At 34.1% G+C, this 21,836-nt stretch overlaps 1 protein-coding gene across 8 annotated transcripts in view; it reads left to right on the forward strand.

Annotated features, from left to right (window-relative positions):
• CEP170 (centrosomal protein 170) overlaps nt 1-21,836 on the forward strand; it is a 181,978-nt gene that overhangs the window by 64,302 nt on the left and 95,840 nt on the right. For 7 of the 8 annotated variants that reach the window (XM_074222880.1, XM_074222884.1, XM_074222885.1 and 4 more), the window contains exon 3: nt 20,700-20,789. In XM_074222880.1, coding sequence (XP_074078981.1) covers nt 20,700-20,789 — 90 coding nt within the window. Of the gene's footprint in view, nt 1-94; nt 1,627-20,699; nt 20,790-21,836 lie in introns of those variants that run through there. The other variant, XM_074222883.1, reaches the window with a different exon arrangement.

Genomic DNA, 21,836 nt, shown 5'->3' on the forward strand with positions numbered 1-21,836 from the left:
TTACATTATTTCCACACTACACATTAATCAAAATTGAATATGTTCAGAGAAAAATCATATCCTTGAAGAAAAAATAAAATATCAGAAATAGCAAAATTATGTAGTACATACATAAGACTACTTTTTTTAAAATTGAAGGTAATGTCTTTGGTCTTTGTTTAAACTCTGCAGTTCTTTTTAAGGATACAGATGGTATTCAGAGGAGATACATTTGTACGAAGTTCAGTGTAAACAGGATTCTTTTAGGAAGGGTGATGAAGATCTTTATCCTTGTTCTAAGACCATGATATCAGGGAGGTGACTGTATAACAAGCACAAAACCATGACATCAGGGAGGTAACCATATAACAAGCACATGATTTGGGTTTGAGTGAGGAGGTTCTGTGCAAAGACAATCAGCCTCACTTTCTCCTTCAGAGCCATTTGGGTCCAGGGGCCAGATGAAACAGAAGGACTGAAAATGGCCCTGTAGGAGAGGCAGTTAGGGTGCCACCAGCTCTAATATAGGAGAAATTTCCTAGTAGAGATCTGGTTCTTCTTCAGTCTCTAAGATAGAAGATAATAAGAAAATGCATTACAGGCATGAGGAAAGCCCATGCAAAGCCCTGAAGGCAGAAAAAGTTTAAATTCAAGAACACTCAGCAGGCCACCTTGGCTAGATAGTAGAATCTATGAAGGGGATAGTTTAATATGCATTAAATTTGGAAAAGAGTTTGCAACTAGATTGTGAAAGGTCTGTGGCACAGTGGATAGAGCACTGATCCTGGAGTCAGGAGGATCTTCAAATTTAGTCTCAGATACTTGATACTACTAACTTTGTGACCTTAAGCAAGTCACTGAATCCCATTGCCTTGCATCCAGGGCCATCTCTAGTTGTTCTGATTTATATCTGGTCACTAGACCCAGATGAGGAGGAGGAGGAGAAAGCGTGACTGTTAACTTAGCACAAGCACCCACTTACTCAAAATCAATTTACATGCCTGTCACTTTCCCTGATGTCTTGTTCTTCTGAGAAGGAAGGCCAAACATCATCATCATCATCATCATCATCATCATCATCATCATCATCATCTAGTGTATTTTTCCTAGAGGCAATAGGAATACATTAAAATTTCTTGAGCACTGGAGTAATATAATAGAACTTTAAGATTATGTATTTTTGAATTAGTAGAAATCAATAATACCATTTTTTCCCCTATGAATTTGAATAGTGACAAATTCATACCATTCCCTTATTTGCACTGTTCTGGAAGTGCCTAACACACAAAAAGAGTCTTTTCCTATCTATCATAACCATTTTGAAAAATAGACTATATAACGTTCCCCAGCCGTTCTCAGTCAGTTAAAATCACACATCCAGACCCTACTTCTCCTCCAAAAGAATACAAACTTGCATGATTCTGCAGGAGTTAACTAATTTGGCTTGGTTACTTAGACTCCACCCCCAAAACCTTCTTGGCCTTTTCCTGATAGCAGCAGGCTGATTTTAGCTCTGCATTAGATCCCAGGGTATGCTCTGAAAAGATCCATAATTAGATTGGCATGTTGGTCATCTGGTAGTCTAAACTGATGTTGAATATTAGGATAGTTCCCCTTATGACTGAAGGATCATTCTTGAGTAAACAAGTAAGAGAAATTTTTACATCAGTAGTATTTTCATTTTGTTTTTTCTTTTAATTTTTTTCCATTTACTCCTTTATATGGTAGTGTATGTTAGTTGATCTGTTTTTCAGTTTTTTTGTTATCATTTCTCTAAAATAAATGGATTACTTTGGACTTTTAGTTTTGCATTGATTGTAAAGAATTTTGCAAATATGTTAATACTGAATACATGTGAGTTTATGGAGTAAGATTTGGTAGATTTTAATTATTTTAAAAATTTTAAACTTCTTATAGCTTATCTGTACTTTAGTGTGATGAAGGGCATCAGAATGAAATACAATTAATGTGGCTACATTATTATTATCTAAGAAATTATTTTCTGAAGTTTTGCCAAACTGATTTATATTTGTGTTTTAATTGTCTTACTTGTAATGTGTTTAGAATTAGCTGGTAGCTACATCTCTTTGTATATTAATAATTATTTTAGGACTAAATAACGTTTTTTAATGCATATGAATTTTAACTTTAAGTTGTCTCCTGCTTGTTTTTCATCATGTATCTCAGAATTAATCAGTCATGTATATCATTGCAACCAAGAGACATGTGATCCTTGTGATATTGGTGCTCATAGTCTGATTATAGAATTTTACTGTTGTTTAGTAAACTCAATGATTAAATTTATATTTATATCTGAATTTTTATTTTCTCCTTCCAAAGTAGACAGTCAGTTTTATTTAATGTGAAATATGTTGTAATTGGAAGGCAACATTACATAAAGGTTAAAAAGAAAATGACTAAGTGGGGTTTCTTGGATTTGATTTCCACATATGTGATTTGTTAGGTTATCTTGGACACATTAATTAGCTTCATTGTGCCTGTTTATTTATCTATAGAAAAAAGGTTAATAGTATTATATATTATATGACACATAGGTAAATTAACCTTTTGAAGCCTTTTGAGAGCCTCAAATAAAAAGTATTCTGTAACTGAAGAGTATAATTGCTAAGTGAGAATTATTTTAGCATTTTGGTAGTTTTAAATTTTGCTCAATATGAATAAGATTTTTCATGAGAGCTTCCTTATGATTAAGTGCTCAGTGGATAGTGTACCAGACCTGGAGTCAGGAAGACTCATTTTTCTAAATTCAAATCTAGCTTTGGACATTTACTATTTCACCCAAGCAAATCACTTTAACCCAGTTTGCTTCACATTCGTCATCTGTAAAATGAACTGGAGAAGGAAATGGCAAAGCACTCCAGTGTCTTTGCCAAGAAAATCCCGAATGGAGTCATAGTCAGTTGAAAGAACTGAACAACCACATAGCTTTTCATATTGATAGAGTTCAAGAGTTGTACTGGTTGGCCTCATAATTCTATTCCAAGAGTAAGATTGAGATTCTATGAAAATTAGCCATTTGATACTATGTGATATATACCTATTTATTTAATACATAAATTTAGTAGAATTGTATTTTATAAAGCAAATTGTATACAAATTATTCAGATTTTCTTTTTCTTATTTTAAAATGTTTTTTAATCTATTTCTTAATGTAGACAACTAGAACCCTAATAGTATGGTAATTACAAAACAAAAATAATTATCTCTTTTTGCAGATATGCATTGGAGAGTATAATATTTTATTTCAATTTTACTACGTGTCTATAGGAATTACAGCACTTGGTTGCTGGGAGAAGTAGGGTAGAGACTACTAGCTTCTATTATGGCACCTATCTCTTTTCAATCTTATTATTAAATTTATCTGCATGTACACAGGCTAGACCAGTCTCCAGAGTTGATTTCCAGAAATCTAAGCTAACGTATAGATGTTTTTCCAGGAGTTAAAGAAAGAATTTTCTGACCCATAATCAAGAATTCAAACTAAAAATCTTTATGAACAGCAAGGTAGTTCAATTCAAAAAGTGAGCTTTAAATGCCTAGAGTGTTCCTTTGCTAGTTGGATGGGTCTGACTATATAATCATCAAATAGTGAGAAAAGACAAGAGGCTATTAAACTAAAGTTATTTGACCTTTCTTTTAGAAGAGGACCATGACATAGGGGAGGTGATGCCATGACACGCACATGAATTGAATTTGAATGAGGAAACGCTGTGCAGTCACCAGCCTCACTTTCTCTTCCAGAGCATCTGGGTCCAATGGCCAAATATAGATCAGGAGGACTGGAGATGGCCCCAAATTCAGTTGGAGACATTGGTCTTGCTATGGTCTCTATCAGGTCACAGTTTGATCGAGGCAATGCTCATTCAGTGATTGAGGCTAGGTAAGAAAGAAATGAAGTAATGAATGATTTCTTTTTCATAATCAAAAAAATAAAATATGGGAGAGAAAGACCCTCTTGAGTTTCTGACCAAAACAGAAATAATTTCTTTTTACATTCAAGCAAGCAACTTGTGATGCATTGAAGACTCCAATGGAGTATAGCTTAGGATGATGCCAGAATGAGCAGTAGCCTCAACTCAGTGGAAAAGACTGCTCACAGCCTAATGTGTTAGAAGAGTTCAGGGGCTCATGGGAGAACACACAGAATCAGTAAACTCAGAGGAAGAGTTGTATCAGGATCACTATTTTAGGAGTGTGGTATGTTCTGGATTCTCTGTAGTAAAGTTATATACCCCCTGTGTATGATGTAGCTTTTTTGATATATATTCTGCAGTGTTACTTAGTGAAATGCTTTTTTTTTTGTATGAATGTGTCTATTATTTGACTGGAAACAAACACATCTCTAGAAACCCAGACATTGTGCTGAGCTCTGGGAATACAAAGAAAAAGTAAAAACAGTTCCTGCTTTCAAGGCGTTTATATTCTACTGAAATTGTTTTAAATTATAACATGAGATACAGAATAGATTGAAGGGAACCATAGACTGATTGTAACTTGCAGCTGTGAAGATAATGAATAATTTCTTGGTAAAGGTAGCTCTTGAACTAAATCATAAAAGAAGCCAGGGACTTTAAGCATTAAAAGGTGGATGGGAGAGCATTCCAAGTATAGTGAAGAACCAAAGCAAAGGTTTGGAGACAGGAGGACACAGTATTTTATGCAGGGAACAATATGTTGGTCAGTATGGCTAAATCTTGGAGTACATGAAAGAGAGTAGGATATAAGAAAATTACAAGATATGAAAATCTTTAAAATGTCAAACACAGTTTATATTTGATCCTGGAGTTACTGGGGGTCACTGGAGTTCTTTGAAAGGTAGAGAGGAGGCAAATTTCAGATCCGCATCTTAGGAAAATGAATTTTACAAGTGTGTGGAAGATGAAGTGAGCAGAGACTTGAAGGAAGGGTAAAACTAAATGGCTAGAATAGTACAGGCAAGAAGTGACAGAGACCTAGATGTTGGTAGAGAATCGATATGAGAAATGGTAAAGGTAAATAATTATAGGATTTGGCAACTGATATGTTTTTGTTAAGTCATTCAGTTATGTCTGAGTCTTCATGACCCATAGACATACTGTCCATGGGGTTTTCTTGGCAAAGTTACTAGAGTAGTTTGCCATTATCTTCTTCAGTGGATTAAGGTCAAACTAAGGTTAAGTGATATGCCTGTATTTGAACTTGAGTTGTCCAGACTCCAGGTCCAGCTCTTTATCCACTGAACCAAGCAGAGATTAACTGACTTTCCCAAGATCACACAACTTATTAGGGTTTGAAGTCAAATTTGCACTCTTTGCACTCTTCCTGTCTCCAGGCTCAGTGCTTTATCCACTGAGCCATTTGACTGCCCTGAATCGGATATGTAGGAGGTACTTATGGAAAGGAGTAAAGAACCAAGGGGAGAACCTGGCAAACAAAGAGTGGTCCTGCCCTCGGTGATAGTAGGGCAGTTTGGGAGGAGGTAGTGAAAGTTGGGGAAAGGATAATGAGTTCTGTTTTTTTCCATTTTTAGATGCTTGGGAGAAATCTAGTTTGAAATGTCCATCAAGAATTGAGAAAAAGAACCTGGAGCTCCTGAGAGAAACTAGGACTGAATAAATAGATCTGGCAATCATTTACATAGAAATTATCATTGGAACCATGACAACTGGTGAAAAATTTCTAAATAAGAAAAACATAAGAGTAAAAAAAGGGACCTAAGATGAGCTTGGAAGACAATCACAGTTAAGGGGGTCTTACCTAGATGGAGATTCATCAAAAAGAACCTAAGAAACAGTGTTCAGACTGTTCCAAATAGAGTTCTAAGAGAGAAAGTCAAGAAAACACAGAGGCAAAAATATTCCAAAGGAAGTTGTCAACAATGTTCAGATGTTGTAGGGAGATTACTAAAGACAGTAATCATGCAGAAGACCATTAGATAATGGCAATTAAAAGTCATTGATAATTTTGGAATGAGTGGTTTCAGTTGAATGATGAAGTCAGAACCTAGTTTCCAAAAAAACAAAACAGTCCCTGCTCTCAAGCTCACAGTGTAATTGGAAGACAACTTGCAAACAACTATTTGTAAACAAACTGTAGTTTCTATTAATTTGGGATAATCTTGGGAAAGCATTAAGATTAAGGAACACTGGAAAAGTCATATTGCAGAAGGTAAGACTTTAGCTGAGACTTGAAATCATAGAAGTTAAGGGAGATGAGAAGAAATAGCATTCTTGGCATGGAGGACTGCTAGTGAAAATGCATGGAGTCAGGATATGGTATATTGTATACAAGAAATAGAAAAGAGGGGGAGGCTAGGTGGTTCAGTGCATAGAGCACTGGCCCTGGAGAAAGGAGTACCTGAGTTCAAATCTGACCACAGACACTTAATAATTACCTGTGTGGCCTTGGGCAAGCCACTTAACCCCATTGCCTTGTAAAAACCTTTAAAAAAAGGAAATAGAAAAGAGTCCAATGTCACTGGATCCCACAATAAGTGAAGAGAGCAAAAAGACTGGAAAGAGAGGAAGGGCTAGGTTATATAGGACTTTAGAAGCCAAAGGGAGGATTTTCTGTTTTGATTATTAAATAATAGGAAGCCACTGGAATTTATTGAATAGAAGTATGATATATATTTCAGGAAGATCACTTTAATAGCTGGATGGATTATAGATAGATTGGAGTAGGGAGGTTATTTCAGTAGTTCAGCATGAGATGTTGAGGGCTGATACCAGGACGGTGGAAGAATCACATGAAAAAAGAATTTTGATTTTTTTATTAATATTTTGTTTGTTTTCCAGTTATATACAATAGTAGTTTCTACCTATTGTTTTCTGTAAGGTTTTGAATTTTACAGTTTCCCTCCCCCCTTCCTTTCCCCCCATAGAAAGCAATCTGATAATCTTCACATTGTTTTCATTGCTATACATTGATCGAAATTGAATGTGTTGGGAGAGAAATCATCATCTTGAGGAGAAAATAAAATATTGGAGATGGCAAAATTATGTAGTACATAAGACACTTTTTATAAAATTGAAGGTAATAGACTTTGGTCTTTGTTTAAACACAGTTTTTTTCTTTTTCTGGATACAGATAGTATTCTCCATTGCAGGTGCTCCAAAATTATCCCTGATCATTGCATTGATGGAATGAGCAAGTCCATTAAGGTTGATCATCACCCCCATGTTGCTGTTAGGGTATGTTCTGGTTCTGCTCATCTAGCTCAATATCAGTTCATGCAAGTCTTTCCAGGCTTCTCTGAAATCCCATCCCTCTTGGTTTCTAATAGAACTTCCATAATATATATTTATATTATCACAATTTGTACAACCATTCCCCCATTGATGGACATTCACTTGATTTCCAATTCTTTGCTACAGGGTTGCTATGAATATTTTTGTACAAATGATGTTTTTACCCTTTTTCATGATCTCTTCAGGGTATAGCCCCAGTAGTATAATTGGATCAAAGGATATGTATATTTTTATTCCCTGAAAAAAATAATTTTGAAAAATGGATAGGCCTTGGCAAGACACTAGGTTTCAAACTTGAGTGCTTGCGAGGATGTTGATACTATTGACAGTGGTAAGGGGGTTAAGCAGAATGGAGTGTTTGGAGAGTGGGGAGGGAGATAAGAAATACAGCTAATTGACAGGACATTCATATTGCAGTGTCTATTAGGCAGTTGGAAATAAACTGGAGGTTGGTAGAGATAGCAAAGTTGGACAAGTGGATCTGAGCCATCTTCATAGAGGTGATAATTGAAACTGATGAGATCACTAATTGAAACAGAGAGAGAAGAGAAGTAAGTGGGTGACTTGAGTCTGCAAATACTTCGGATGACTCTCATGGTCAACAAGCAGTATCAGTAAAGGAGACTGAACAGGAGTCAGACAGCTAGAAGAATAATAACCAGGACAGTGTAAATGAAAAATTAGAAGAGAATGGACTCACTTTTTCAAAGATAGCAAGAGAGGTCAAGACTCAGGATTGAGAAGAAAGGATCCGAGATTTGGCTATTCAGAGTAACTTTGGTGAGAGTAGTCAGAGTTGAATGATGAGGCAGTCTAAAAAGAAAGGAAAGGAAGTAGAGGCATATATTGTACATAATCTTCTCAAGGACTTTAACCATTCAATTAATAGGGGATGAACTGACCAAGTAAAGATTTTTTTTTCTGAGGATGGGATCCACAGGAGCATATTTGCAGATAGTAGAGAAGCAACCAATAGGTAAGATAGTATTTGAAGATTTGAGTATGGACAGTAAGAGGAAGCCATCTCTTAGAGAAAACAGGATGGAACCGGGATCACCTGTACATGTAAAGAGATTGCCTTAGCAAAGAAAAAGACCACTGCTTCATAAAAAAAAATGGACGGAGATAGTTGTAGAAGATATATCTGAGTGATCTAAGATGAAAAACAGGAAAAGAGGCAGCACTTCATGTAGCCTCAGTTGGAAGGCTCCTCTTTAGTGAGCTATGATGGCAAAATTTGCAGCTTAGAAAGTGAAAGGAAGAGGGTGGTATGGAAAGTTTTGAGAAAAGATAGGAAGATTTGGAAAAACTGTTGAGTGGATTGGGAATGCACCTGGTAGATATAAATAAAGTGACTTGCCTTGTCATAGTAGGATACATGTGAAATCTTGTAACAAATTCTTAGTTGACCTAGTCAGCATGGTTGTGGGATTAGAAGCCAATAGTCACAATGGATGCTAGGAAAATACCCCAACAATAAATATAGTATTGTTTGATATTTTGTTCAGTCATTTATTTATTGTGCCTGACTTTTTGTGACCCCATTTAAGGTTTTCTTGGCAAAGATATTGAAGTTTTTGTGTGTTATTTCCTTCTCGAGCTTATTTTACAGATGAGAAAATTAAGACAAATAGGATTGAATGACAGGATGATTAAGTGACTTGCCCAGAGTCTCACAGCTTCTAGGTGTATGAGACTAGATTTGAATTTAAAAAGATGAGTTTCAGATTCTAAGCCCAATCCATTTGTACCACTTAGCCTGTATTTAAAGTAGCATTTTTTTCTATGAAGTTACATATCATTTTCAAATACATGGTATACCTTTAATTTTTGTGAATTAGGAAATGACTAATAGTATTATTTCTTGGTTGAGAAATAGATACTTAGTTAAATAATTTTAGTTTCTGAATATGTCTGGCATGTTGTGAAGCTTTATTGACTTGAAGGAAAATAATGAAAGGAACAGAATTTTAAAAAACTTTAAAATTTTAAAAAACATTAAAAAATATTGTTTCTCTTATTTAGTATTTCGTCATGTAAACAATTGAGGATGAGGAGACATGGTGACTTTGTAACTAGCTAAAAATATGCTGAGAGTTGTAATTTTAGGACTGTATTATTACATAATTTTTTAAAAGATGCCTTAATTATTCCTTTATTAAATTGAATGGAATAACATTCTTACAGTGGTATACTTAAAAAGATGTGGTAAATTTCATATAAAATGCATAGATTATTTTGAAAACTGCTTTTGACAATGTGTCCTCTGCTACTACTCTCACCCTGGTGGTTTAGTCAAGGAGTTTGGGTTTACATATTTGGTAATAAAGTAGCATTAAAACTTTACAGGAAAGATATAAATAAACTCATCCTTCCCACACTCTCATTTTTTCTTACCCCCTCAATGGAAGTGTGTGGGGGGGGGCAGGTTTAGTCTTTGGTTTTGTTTTCAACTTATTTTCCATACAGGTTCCTTAATCATAATGATGTGTCCCACATTTTAATATACATATATATATATATATATATATATATATATTAGTAAAATCATTTAGAATATACCTCGCCAGTGTGTGTATGTATATATGTATGCATATATATACACACATCTTATTGTAATAATTATTGTAGTTTATAAAACAAAAATAGAAATAAAGATTGAATACTATTTGGTCATAGAATTGGTAGCAAATCAGTATAATTTAAGTAGGGTAATAGTGTGATCTTGTGGGGGAAAAAAATCACTGTAGCAACTGCATAGACAAAGGATTTAGGTCAGGAAGACCCAATTAAGAGATTGTTGCAAAATTCCTGCAGAGAAATGATGATGGATGAGGAAAACCCTTAAGAATGTGTAGAGCAGTGTAGGACAGATCATCTAAAAAGAACTCCCATGAAGTTCCCAACTCATCTTGTTCAAGTTAATCTGCCCCTTCCAAAATGAAAATGAGACAGAACTCTCACTATTTTAGAATACATTTTAAAAAAATTTTGTTAAATATAACCCAATTCCAAGAAAAAAATCATTTTGGAAATATTTCCAAGTACTCTTCCTATCTTTGACAATAGATTATACATATAAAACAGATTCCATATTGACCATGTTGCAATCAATCTGTAGTCAGAGTTTATCAGTTGTCTTGCTGGAGGTAGAAAGCATTTTTCATCATGGATCCTATAATTGTCTTTGAACATTATTTTGATTAGAATAGTTAAATTAAAGTCTTTCACTATTAATCATTCTTACAGTATTGTTACTACAGTGCACACTCTTCTCCTGGTTCTGCTTACTTAACTTTGCATCAGTTCATGTGAGGTTTTCTGAAACCATCCTGCTTGTTTATTGCTTGTAGCACAATCATATTCCATCACAGTCATATGCCAGAACTTGTTCAGTCATTCTGTAGTTGATGGACATTGCCTGAATTTCCAGTATGAATTTCTATCACATTAACGAGCTGCTATAAATGTTTGTACATAAAGGTACTTTTCCTTTTTTAAAGTAATCTCTTTGGGATGCAGAACTGGTAGAACTTTTGCCAGGGTCAAAGGGTATTTGCCATTTTATAGCCTTTTAACAGTAGTTCCAATTTGTTTTTTGTTTTGTTGCAAAAACATTTTAATTTCATGTAACCGTAATTATCCATTTTACTCAAAGTGATCCTCTCTGTTTGCTGTTTGGTTGTGAACTGTTTATTTATAGATGTGACAGTTACATTTCTCCATGCTCCCCTAACTTATGTTGTCACCTTTTATGTTTAATTCATGTATCCATTTTAACCTCATCTCGATATATTGTCTGGTATGTCAGTCTGTGCTTTGTTTCTGCTAAACTGCTTTCCAATTTTCTCAGCAATTTTTGACAGATGTTGAGTTCTTAACTCAAAAGTTTGAATCTTTATTGAACACTAGATTACTATGATTTTTTTACTACTATATATTGTAAACCTAATGTATTTTACTTCATAGCCAGTTGCAGATTGTTTTGTTCTATAGTTTGAAATTTGGACCTGGAAAGCCATTTTCCTTCAATTTTTAAAAATTGATTCCCTTGATATTTTTTGACCTTTTGTTTTTCAGATGAATTTTTCCCACTCTATAAAATAATCATTTAATAGTTTTATGTATGACACTGAATAAGTAAATCGACTTAGGTAGAATTATCATTTTTATTATCATTACCTTTTCCTCCCATGATTAATTTCTATTTCTCCTGACTTTATTTGTAGGAAAAATGTTTTGTAATTGTATTTATGTAATCCCTGGGTTTGTTTTGGCAGGTAGACAGCCAAGTATTTTATATTGTCTGCAGTTATTTTGAATGGAATTTCTGTCTCTTTCTACTGGTCTTGGTTTTGTTTTTGTTTATTTTTAGAAATGCTGATGATTTTGTGGGTTTATTTTATCTTCTGCAATTTTGCTGAAGTTTTTAATTGAACTAATTTTTTAGTTGATTTTCTAGGATTCTCAAAATATACCATCATATAAGCTGCAAAGAGTGATAGTTTTGTTTCCTCTTTGCCTCATTTTCATTCCTTGATCGATAATTTTCTCTCTGTTTTTGTTTTCCCAAGTTTAGGTAGCATAACCATATTTATTCCATAAAAAATAATTTGGTAGAATTCCTTTTTACCTATTTTGTTGGGTGTTTTTTTGGTTTGTTTTCTTGTGTTTTTGCAAGACAATGGGGTTAAATGACTTGCCCAAGGTCATACAGTTAAGTAATTATTAAGTGTCTAAAGCTGACTTGAATTCAAGTCCTCCTGACTTCAGAACCTGTGTTTTATTCATTGTGCCACCTAGCTGCCCCTTTTTACCTGTTTTGTTTTTTTTAAATGGTTTATATGGGGTTGGAATTAATTGTTCCTTAAATGTTCATGTAATCACTTGTGAATCCATCTGTCCTTAGAATCAGAAGAGATTCTGTCCTTCAGGGATTTCAATCCCTATTGGAAGTGCTTCTCTCTGTCTTTGAACTATACTTCAGTGTCTATGCGCTAATTCTGTTTCCAGTGTTACCAAAAGCGTCCTTTTCAGCCTTTTTATGACCAGGTGCCAGGTCTTCTTACCATTTCTGACTTGAAAACTCCTACAGCTCCATCTGATTACATCAATGGGTTTTCATCCATGTGAGCTCCTCATCATATAGCTTTCCAATTACTTCAGTTGTCTTGGGTAGAAAAAATGTCTCACTTTGGTTAGCTCTCCCACTCCAAAATTCAGTTTGAGGCATTATTTTATAATTGTTTTGGGGGAGAATATTGGAAGAATTTAATGGTAGAATGATTCTTCTCTTTTACCCTCTTAATTCCTCCCCTGGAATCTAACTCACAAGTCATTTGTTTTTCCTAGAAGGTACTTTACATTTTCTTCAGTTTTTTTCAGCCTTTTCATTTTGTTTGATGGAATCTTGTAGTCTTGTAGATTCATTGATTTCTAGCTGTTCAGTTCTAATTTTTAGGATTTTATTTTCTTCAATTACCTTTTGTATTTCCTTTTTTTTTTTTTTTTTTGGTAAGATAAAGGCAGTTAAGTGGCTTGCCTAAGGCCACACAGCTAGGTAATTATTAAGTGTCTAAGACCGAATTTGAACCCAGGTACTCCTGACTCCAGGGTTGGTGCTTTATCCACTACGCCACCTAGCCGCCCCCCCCCCCCAATGTATTTCCTTTTTAAAAGTGAAGTCTGGTCAATTTTTCACAATTTTCCTGCAGTGACTTTCATTTCTTTTTTTTCCACTTTTCTTCTTCTTCTCTTCTTTGGTTTTTAAATTATTTTTTAAGCTCTTTGATGAGCTTTTCTTTTTCATTCTAATTTATAGACTGTTTTGATACTTCTCCTGTGAGAAATTTTTTGCTGCTTTCTCCTTCAGACATGTCAATTGCTGTCATCTTTATCTGTGAAGTAATTTTCTATAGTGAGCCCTCCTTTATCTTTTTCGCTCATCTTTGTTGTTATAGTTCTGCTCCTGGGGTATATGGAGTATAGATCCAAGCTTTTATTATTTATTATTATTATTTATTATTAAGTGTCTGAGGCCAGATTTGAACTCAGGTATTCCTGACTCCAGGGCCAGCGCTCTATCCATTGTGTCACCTAGTTGCCCCCAGTGTTTTATGGATCTTCAAGGAAACATATACAGCAGTCATGAATAATGTTCAAGCATAATGTTTTAAATATTCATATTTAGATTTTATGTTTCTGGAGTTTATATGCGGAATAATATGTAGGTCATATTTTAGTATCTAGGAGCAGTGCAAAAAAGAATCCTCTTGAAATAGCTGTTTATAACATGCTATTAACCTTCTTGCATTTATTACAACTTAATAAATGCTTTCTACAGACATTATGTCTGATTTGATCTCTATAGCAAGCCTATGAGTAGTCATTTTTCAGATGGAGGTAGTGAGATCTAAAAAATGTTGTGATTTGGCCAATGTTAACTAGTAATGAAACTAAAACTCAGAATTCTTTTGACACATTGCAGTACTTTAATGATGATTTTCCTTTACTTTTTAAAAAATATTTTAGCCTTTTTATATAGTTCTTGTGAATTTACAAATTTCTTTCACATTTTTAATGTCATTTCATCCTAACAGTAATTGTGTAACACTTACATTATGATCTCAGTTTTGTAGATGATAAAATTGAAACTAAGGGGAGTTAAAAAGTTGCTGAGTCTTGTTCAGCCAAGTAGATTCAGTCATTCTTCTAGTTCCAAGTTTGTGGGGTTTTTGTACTACTTTTCAGTCTCCTTGACTACTGTGCTGCACTTGCAATGCTGACCACTTCCTCCTAAAAATTCCTTTGTTTCTTAAAACTATAGTTTTTTTTACCTCCTGTTTCAGAACTGCTCTTTTTTTGACTTCCTTTGCTGTTTTTTGTTTTCCTTACCCTAACTTTGTGAACACTTGTCATTTTTTAGCTTCTTTCCACAGAATCTTTCAGAGAACCCTCCATTCTTCTGGCCTTAAATGTCACTTTAAATGGGCAACTTTCAAATTTGTATTTCTTGTCCTTCTAATTTTATACTATACTGTAGCATGCTGTCAGGACAGTTTCACTTAAATGTTTCTTTTTCACCCAAACTCAACACATTCAAAATACCCTCTCTCACATACTTTGTCACAAATTGCTTTTCATATATTCCCTGTTTGTCAAATCATTCTTTTTCTGTTACTAGACTTTTGAAACCTTATAAGTCTCTTTGTTTTTTATTATTTTTTTTTTCCAATCTAATGGTGTCTTAGAATTTGAAACGACACTATTCTAACATAGATCTCCATTGTTAGGAGCTCACTGCCCCTCAGGCAAAAAATTCTATTTCTGTATAGATAAGATTTTTAGGAAAGTTTTCTTTATGTTTGAACTAAAATCTATTTCTTTATAAATTATACATTTTGATTTTAATTTGCCTTCTCTGGGGCTGCTTAGAAGAAATTCAACTTTTTTTCCTGTACAAACCTTCAGATATTCAAAGACTACTTTTTGTTTTTTCACTGTGTATGGACATCATATCTCTATTATTAAAGGCAGCTGGTGGCCCTTGGCTGGAGTCAGAAATACCTGAGTGGAAATTTGTTTCCAGACACATAACTAGTCATGTGACCCTGACCAAGTCACTTAACCTCTGTTTGCTTCAATTTCTTAGATGGGAAGAACAATAATACTATCTATGGAAATGATAATTATAGCACTTGCCTTGCAAGATCAAATTATGCAATATTGAAATAAAGAACTTCAGTGCTTAGCACATAGTAGACACTATATAAATACTTATTCTTTCCATTTTCCTTTCCTTTGTTATCCAACTAAATGTCATGTTGCCTCTCTTATTAGACAAATATAAAAACTGCCTCTTTGATCTTGTAATCCACTAAAATCTCCTAGGGTTTTTCTTACACATGAATAGCTTTCTGCTTATATCTTCACCATTTCAGCTTTTGTATAGTTGGTTTAAAAAAGACAATTTATTATTTCTATTGAAATTTATCTTACTAATTTTAGTGTTTTGTTCCAGCTCATCAAGATTTTGGGGGGGTCCCAATTCTCCTCCCTTCTGAACATTCCCCATCTTCCTGAAATAAATCATTTAGAACTGAATACAATATATTTCCAGAAGATATTTCCATTGGTTAAGTAAAAGCTGAACAGACACATTCTGGTTTATATGCATATGTTATTTGTAATTGTGTCATAAGAAATGAGTATGGAGGTGAAGAGACAGGGACCCTGTATCATTCCTCCTTTGGCATGAATGAATCCAACTTAATTGAATTTTAGCCACTTATCAATAAACAAAGGAATAAAGTAAGAAGAAAAAAAAATCACTTTATCAGTATTCACATACTCTGAGTTTATAAAAGACAAAATAAATTGCATGTAGGAAGCTTTTCTATACCAATAAAATAGTGTGTCCCATCTTTTCTTTTGTTTATTTTTATTCTTTTCTCCTAAAAGCACTTTGAAAAACAATATCCTCTAACCCTCTTAGACCTCAGACATGTCATCAAGGAGGGGCATAGTCCTTGCTTTGGAAAAGTCTTTGATGAGGTGGAAACGTTTCATAGATTACATTTATTAACATAAACCAAAACGAGATTCTCCCTGAGGAATTAGCAGTCTTAAACAGAACAGGTTATACTTTTGGGAACAAACTGACCCAAAATAGAGAAATAAACAGAATGGTAATAAAGCCTTTTTCTGACCTATTGAAAAACAAATAGGTAGTCCAAAAGCTTGATAAAAATTCAGAGCCTATGGACCACCTCCTCATGACTGACAATACAAAGTAAGATAAAGATATAGAAGAAGCTATATTGTTTTTTACAAGCCATGGCATGAAGAGACCAACAGACTTTTCTTCTATTGATCAAATGGGCATTCCTTACTAGAAATTTCTAGCTAGTATATGTAGTAGCAAGGATGAAGTAAAAAAGGGTTGTTTTTTCTTTAAGGCAGATGGGGTTAAGTGGCTTGCCCAAGGCCACATAGCTAGGTAATTATTAAGTGTCTGAGACCGGATTTGAACCCAGGTACTCCTGACTCCAGGGCCCGTGCTTTATCCACTGCGCCACCTAGCCACTCCTTAAAAAAAGGCTTTATTCAGGGACAGATAAAAATAAAGTACTAAAATAGAATTTCTCCCTGTGAGAAGACTACTGGCAATGATAAGAAATGATCAAGTAGGAGTAGGCCCCAGCAGTGAGAAGACCCTGTGCAGAAAATGCTTTACTTCCTCACACTTTCCTTCCTGTATTCTATTTTCTATACAGACTCAAACACTTCCTTCTGTTGTGAGCTCTGCAGAACAGAAGCCAGAATCCTGGCTATACTTAGGCCCCTAAGCCTACTTTCAGTTCTCTTCAAGCCTCCTCTTCTATAGTTAGGACATGCTGTGGTCCCTGTTTGAATTCGCAGGGTATCAACAACTACAAATTTTGCCAAGATGGAGGACCACCAGGTTACAATCTTTCCTCTGGATCCTTGGGCACTACCATCTCCCCTGTCACTCTTCCCTAAGGATCTTTAGGCCTTGCCATCTCCTATATTGCCTTGAACTTAGAACTTTAGGCTTTCTCTGTCCTATATGTGTGGTGTGTGTGTGTGTGTGTGTGTGTGTGTGTGTGTGTGTGTATAGTAATAATGGTGATGATGGCTATACACATATTTGTGTGTGTGTGTGTGTGTGTGTGTGTGTGTGTGTGTGTGTGTACGTACACTTCACACCAGGCACTTCAATAAGCATTTCGCAATTATTATCTCTTTTGATCCTCACAACAACTCCAGGAGTTATTTGCTGCTATTATCTCCATTGAACAGATGATGGAACTGATACAGAAGCTAATTGTCTTGCTCAGGGTCACACAGCTAGAAGTGTCAGAGGCTGAATTTACACTCAGGTTTACTGTGGACTTTAGACCTCACTACTCCATTTGATCTCCTCCACTTGAAAAATTGCTGACCCTGGGACCAAGGGGCTATCTCCTTTTTCACTTTTTCTTTATCAGGTAGCATAGTTCATAGCAGGTAATAAACACTTGAAAAGCATCTTTTCATTTCTTTCATTTTTTTCATTAATTATAGAAACTTTAGCAATGAACTGGAGTCTAAATACATAGAAGTAAAAATAAGTCATTCAAGTCAAGGAAGGAAAGATTCAAGACCTTTTTTTTTCTTTGCCTTCAATGAATAATGAGAAATTGGGAAACATATGTATAGATGGAGAAAGTATGAAGTAAATGAAAGGCAGAAGATGTGGACTCCTTTTCATTAGAAACTAGATATGCACTCTTTTCCCACAATCAAGGCAATCAACATATTATTTGGTTATTATTTGGTTTCACTTAACTTATTTTTCTTCATTATTTGGTAAGAGTGGAAAAAGTAATATATGGAAATTACTGTGATTTAACAACAAAAGACATCAGCATCAACGTAGGAGGATGGTACAGCAGATAGAACTCTTGTCCTATCAGGTCAGGAGAACCTGAGTTCAAATTTGTCCTCAGATGCTTACTAGCACTCATTGAACTCTGTTGTTTCCAAAAAATAAAAACAAAAACAAAAGGCACCAATAAAAAAACGTCTTGAAGAGAAATGAATAGAAAGAGTTAAATATAGTCTGACCAGCACAAGAATGCTCATTTTTATCTATCTAATCCATAGCACAGTGACTGACACACATTAAGTGCTTGTGAATGCTTGTGGTCTGGGTACCTACCTTCTTTTAAGGGTCATTGAAGAAAATGTATCTCTTTTAAATAGTAGTATCTGTTGTCTTGATTCATGAATGGGGCGAGCCTTTGGAAGAAAATCTTTAGTAGGACATTTGATCTAAGTCAAATTCTTTAGTTGTTGTTGTTATTGTAACCCATTGATAGTAAACAGCAGAATCTTGCATTCTTCCAAATTTTCAGTCAACCTATGTGACTGCGTTGATGTAATCTGGTATAGAAAATCATGCATGAAAGACAAGACTACCTGATTTCTTCTTAAATATTTATCAGGAGTGGCAGCTAGATGATGTAGTGGATAGAGCAGAGGCCCTGGAATCAGGAGGACCTGAGTTCAAATTTGACCTCAGACAGTAAATAATTGCCTAGCTGTGTGACCTTGGACAAGTCACTTAACCTCATTGCCTTAAATAAATAAAATAAAAACTTTTTAAACTAAGGAATGTCATTCATTACCTGTGGCTAACATTTCTTTAAAAAGATTTTATTTATTTTGAGTTTCACAATTTTCCCCCTAATCTTACTTCCCACCCCCCACAGATGGCAATTTGCCGGTCTTTACATTGTGTGGATAACATTTTAATAAAGATGTTTTGGAAATTAGCGAGTGGGGTTGTTAAGTACTGATGTTTTAATTACCTTTTTTTCTTTTTTGGTAAGAACTTTATAAAAAATTTTGATATTTTTCCCCTTTAATATCTTTGTTTTCAGAAATGATTCATTTCCAGGTATTATTTCTTTTATTTTTAATTTGGTCCAAAATTCTTTCCAAGTTTATCATAAATGCCATTTGTAATTCATGATAGCATATTGGAAATTGTGTCATTGATTTGAAATAGTGTGAGTCTACTGTCACTGATGATAAAATAGTTATTTATAAAGGATAAATATAAGCAAGTCATTTTCATTTTTCATCTGTTTGTTTTCAGTTCAGTAGCAGCTATAAATACTCTTAGAATGACTTGATTTTAGTTGTCTTATGCCAATCTTCCTAAAATTGTATTCCCCTTTACTGTTTTATGAGATGATACAGTTTATAATGTTACCACTTTCCTTTGTTAATTTTGCAAACTAGCTTATGTTTTAAATCAGTGCTGACTTTGGTAACAGATAACCCATGTCAGTGATTCCAAAGTTTTCTCAAACTGGGTTTTTTTTTTTTTTTTTTTTGGCACAAGAATTCAACTGTTTTATTTAAAGATTTTGGAGATTTCTGGAAATTTTCTTTATACTATAATTTCAGTTTTAACATCCTGCAAAGGCAATGTAGTACTGAACACAGAGAGCCAACTTCAGGAAAGAAAACCTGGGTTGAAGTTCTCTCTGACATATTGGCTCTGTGACTATGAGTTACTTTACTTCTCAGTGCTGTAGGCCAGAGATCTAAGATTCAAGAGCCTATATAGCTGCTGAGTGTGTACAAATCAGATTAAAATGTAATTGAAAGATATTTAATAAAATAAATGAAAATATAATACAACATAGATTTGCAGAGATCAGTTTTCTTCCTGAGATACCACTGTTATACGCAATTTTCTGAACTTAAAAATTGCTCTTCTCTATTGGTAGAAAAAGTTTTCTCACCTGAGAATTTTCTATATGAAATTAAATCATCAATCAGCCCTTATCCTTATCATATCCTGATTATATACTAGTTTATCCTAATTATATGCTAGCTTGTTTTAGTAGCAATTTATAAGCTCCTTAAAGTCATGGGCCATACACTATACATTTTCCCATTTAGTGGTGCAATGCTATTATGTCAATAAATGCTTGTTGACTGTTGAAAAATCATCTCCTGCCTCACAAAGTTGTAAAGGAATTTAGTGATTTGTCTGCTGAGCACAAATTGCAGAGAATATACTTCCTAAGTTACTGACATTGACCAATTGTTTTTGCATTGTTTCAGTGACTTATCCAGAAGACTCTTGCCCATACATAATAGCATATTTTAAATAAAATGAGCAACAAAAACAACTACAAGCCAAAAGTACAAGTGTATTTACTATAAGTACTTTTAAGATTGGATGTATTTGGTTTCCTTATTAGCATCCTCTTTTTAAGTTAAGCCATATTTGATATATGATAATCAAATGGTAGTTTTGTACTGCTACACTTATTTTCAAACTTAATCCCTTCAATCATTCAGGAATTTTTTACCAATCCAACATTGAGAAATTGCCTTAAATTACTTGAGTTTTATTTTCCCTCAAAATTTGTGCTATAATTTTTGTAGTCAGGTATGTCATAATTGAAGAGAAAACCCAAATTGGAAAAAAAAAAGTTCAGTGGGTGGGGGTGGTTATTTGACAAAAAAAATGTTCATTGCTAATTTACTTTCAGTAGTAGTTAAAAATATTAGAGAAAAATCATTAAACAGAGGTGACTTTCTCACATTAAAAAAGTTAGCTGTCTTTTAGTTTCATTCAGTAAAGTTAACTTCATATATCATTGTGAAACAGAAAAACTGATAGAGGTAGAAACTACTTGTTGATATTTGTGTATCATTGAGTAGTATATTTTTCACATTCCTGATTTTAATCTTAGTTTTAATACACTTTAAATTTTATTTCATCAAGTTGTATTATACATTTCCATATATTAGTCATGTGATTTAGGAGTATTAATAAAGTAATTAAAATCTTTGTGTTTGGATTTTTTATTTTTTTTTAATTTCCTTGTTATTACTAAAAAATTGGTCTTTAAAGCACTTTTTTTTCCATTTGTTTTTCAGTCACGCAGTGTGGATAAGCAACATGCTGTAGTCAACTATGATGCCTCTGCAGATGAACACTTAGTAAAGGATTTGGGTAGTCTAAATGGGGTAAGTTAGCAGTCAATCACATCTGTTTTTGTTATTCAATAATATTCTGAATCTATTTTTAAAAAGTCCCAAATTTCTCCTTTCCTCTAAAATCTAGCATTATTTAACTTGTTGTTCTCTTACACTAATACTTATGACTATCCTTTCTTTTTCATCAGTCCTTCCTAAAGTATAGTGCCCAGAACTGAATACCACACTTTAAATGTAGAATATTCCTAATAGAACCTGGACATGTCACCTTAGACAGCATTAACTTTCTGTTAAGTCATTGAGCTTGTAGTCCATAAACCCTAAATCCTTTTTAGATGCTCTATTCTCTAACTATATCTTCCCATCTTTTACTTGTAGGCCTTTCAGAATATTTTCTCCGTTTAGCGAATTATCTCTTTGTAGCAGCCTTGTCTGCCAGTCAGTCTTTTATTAAGCATTTAACTTTGTGCCATCCACTATTCTAAGTGCTAGAGATACAAAGAGATATGAAAATAGTTTATAGTCTAATGGCAAGTAGTCTGTTGTATTGAATTTCAAATATTTGAAATATTTTAACTTTTAATCCATTTACTTAGGAATGGAATTACTACATCAACTAGGTTATTTTATTAGAAAGTTTAAATTCTTAGAATTTGAGTGGGACATTTAGTTAAATAGACGACCCATTGAGTTAGTGCATGAGTTTGGTATCTCCACTATCTTCAGGTGAGCAGTGAGCCCATGAGGACAGCAGGCTGGATCTTGTATGGAAAATTATTGCTTTCATTGATCCCTTCTTCCTTAAACAGAAACCCATATTTTTAAGATTATTACGTTATATGGCTATAAACTATGGATTACACTTGTACTATCATCCAGCAATTATGTGCTAGGTACTGGAGAGGTACCTACTTTCCAGGTGTTCTAATGGAAGTGGAGGGAGGCTAGGATGACAGCAAAGACATCTTTAGGTTATACAGTATGTTAAACACTCTACTGCTGGGTAAATGACAAACCATTCCAGTCTCCATGCTAAGAAAACCATAAATGAAATCACAGATATGACTAAGCATCACT

This window comes from Macrotis lagotis, chromosome 2 (genome assembly GCF_037893015.1).
Source record: "Macrotis lagotis isolate mMagLag1 chromosome 2, bilby.v1.9.chrom.fasta, whole genome shotgun sequence".
NCBI lineage: Eukaryota > Metazoa > Chordata > Mammalia > Peramelemorphia > Peramelidae > Macrotis > Macrotis lagotis.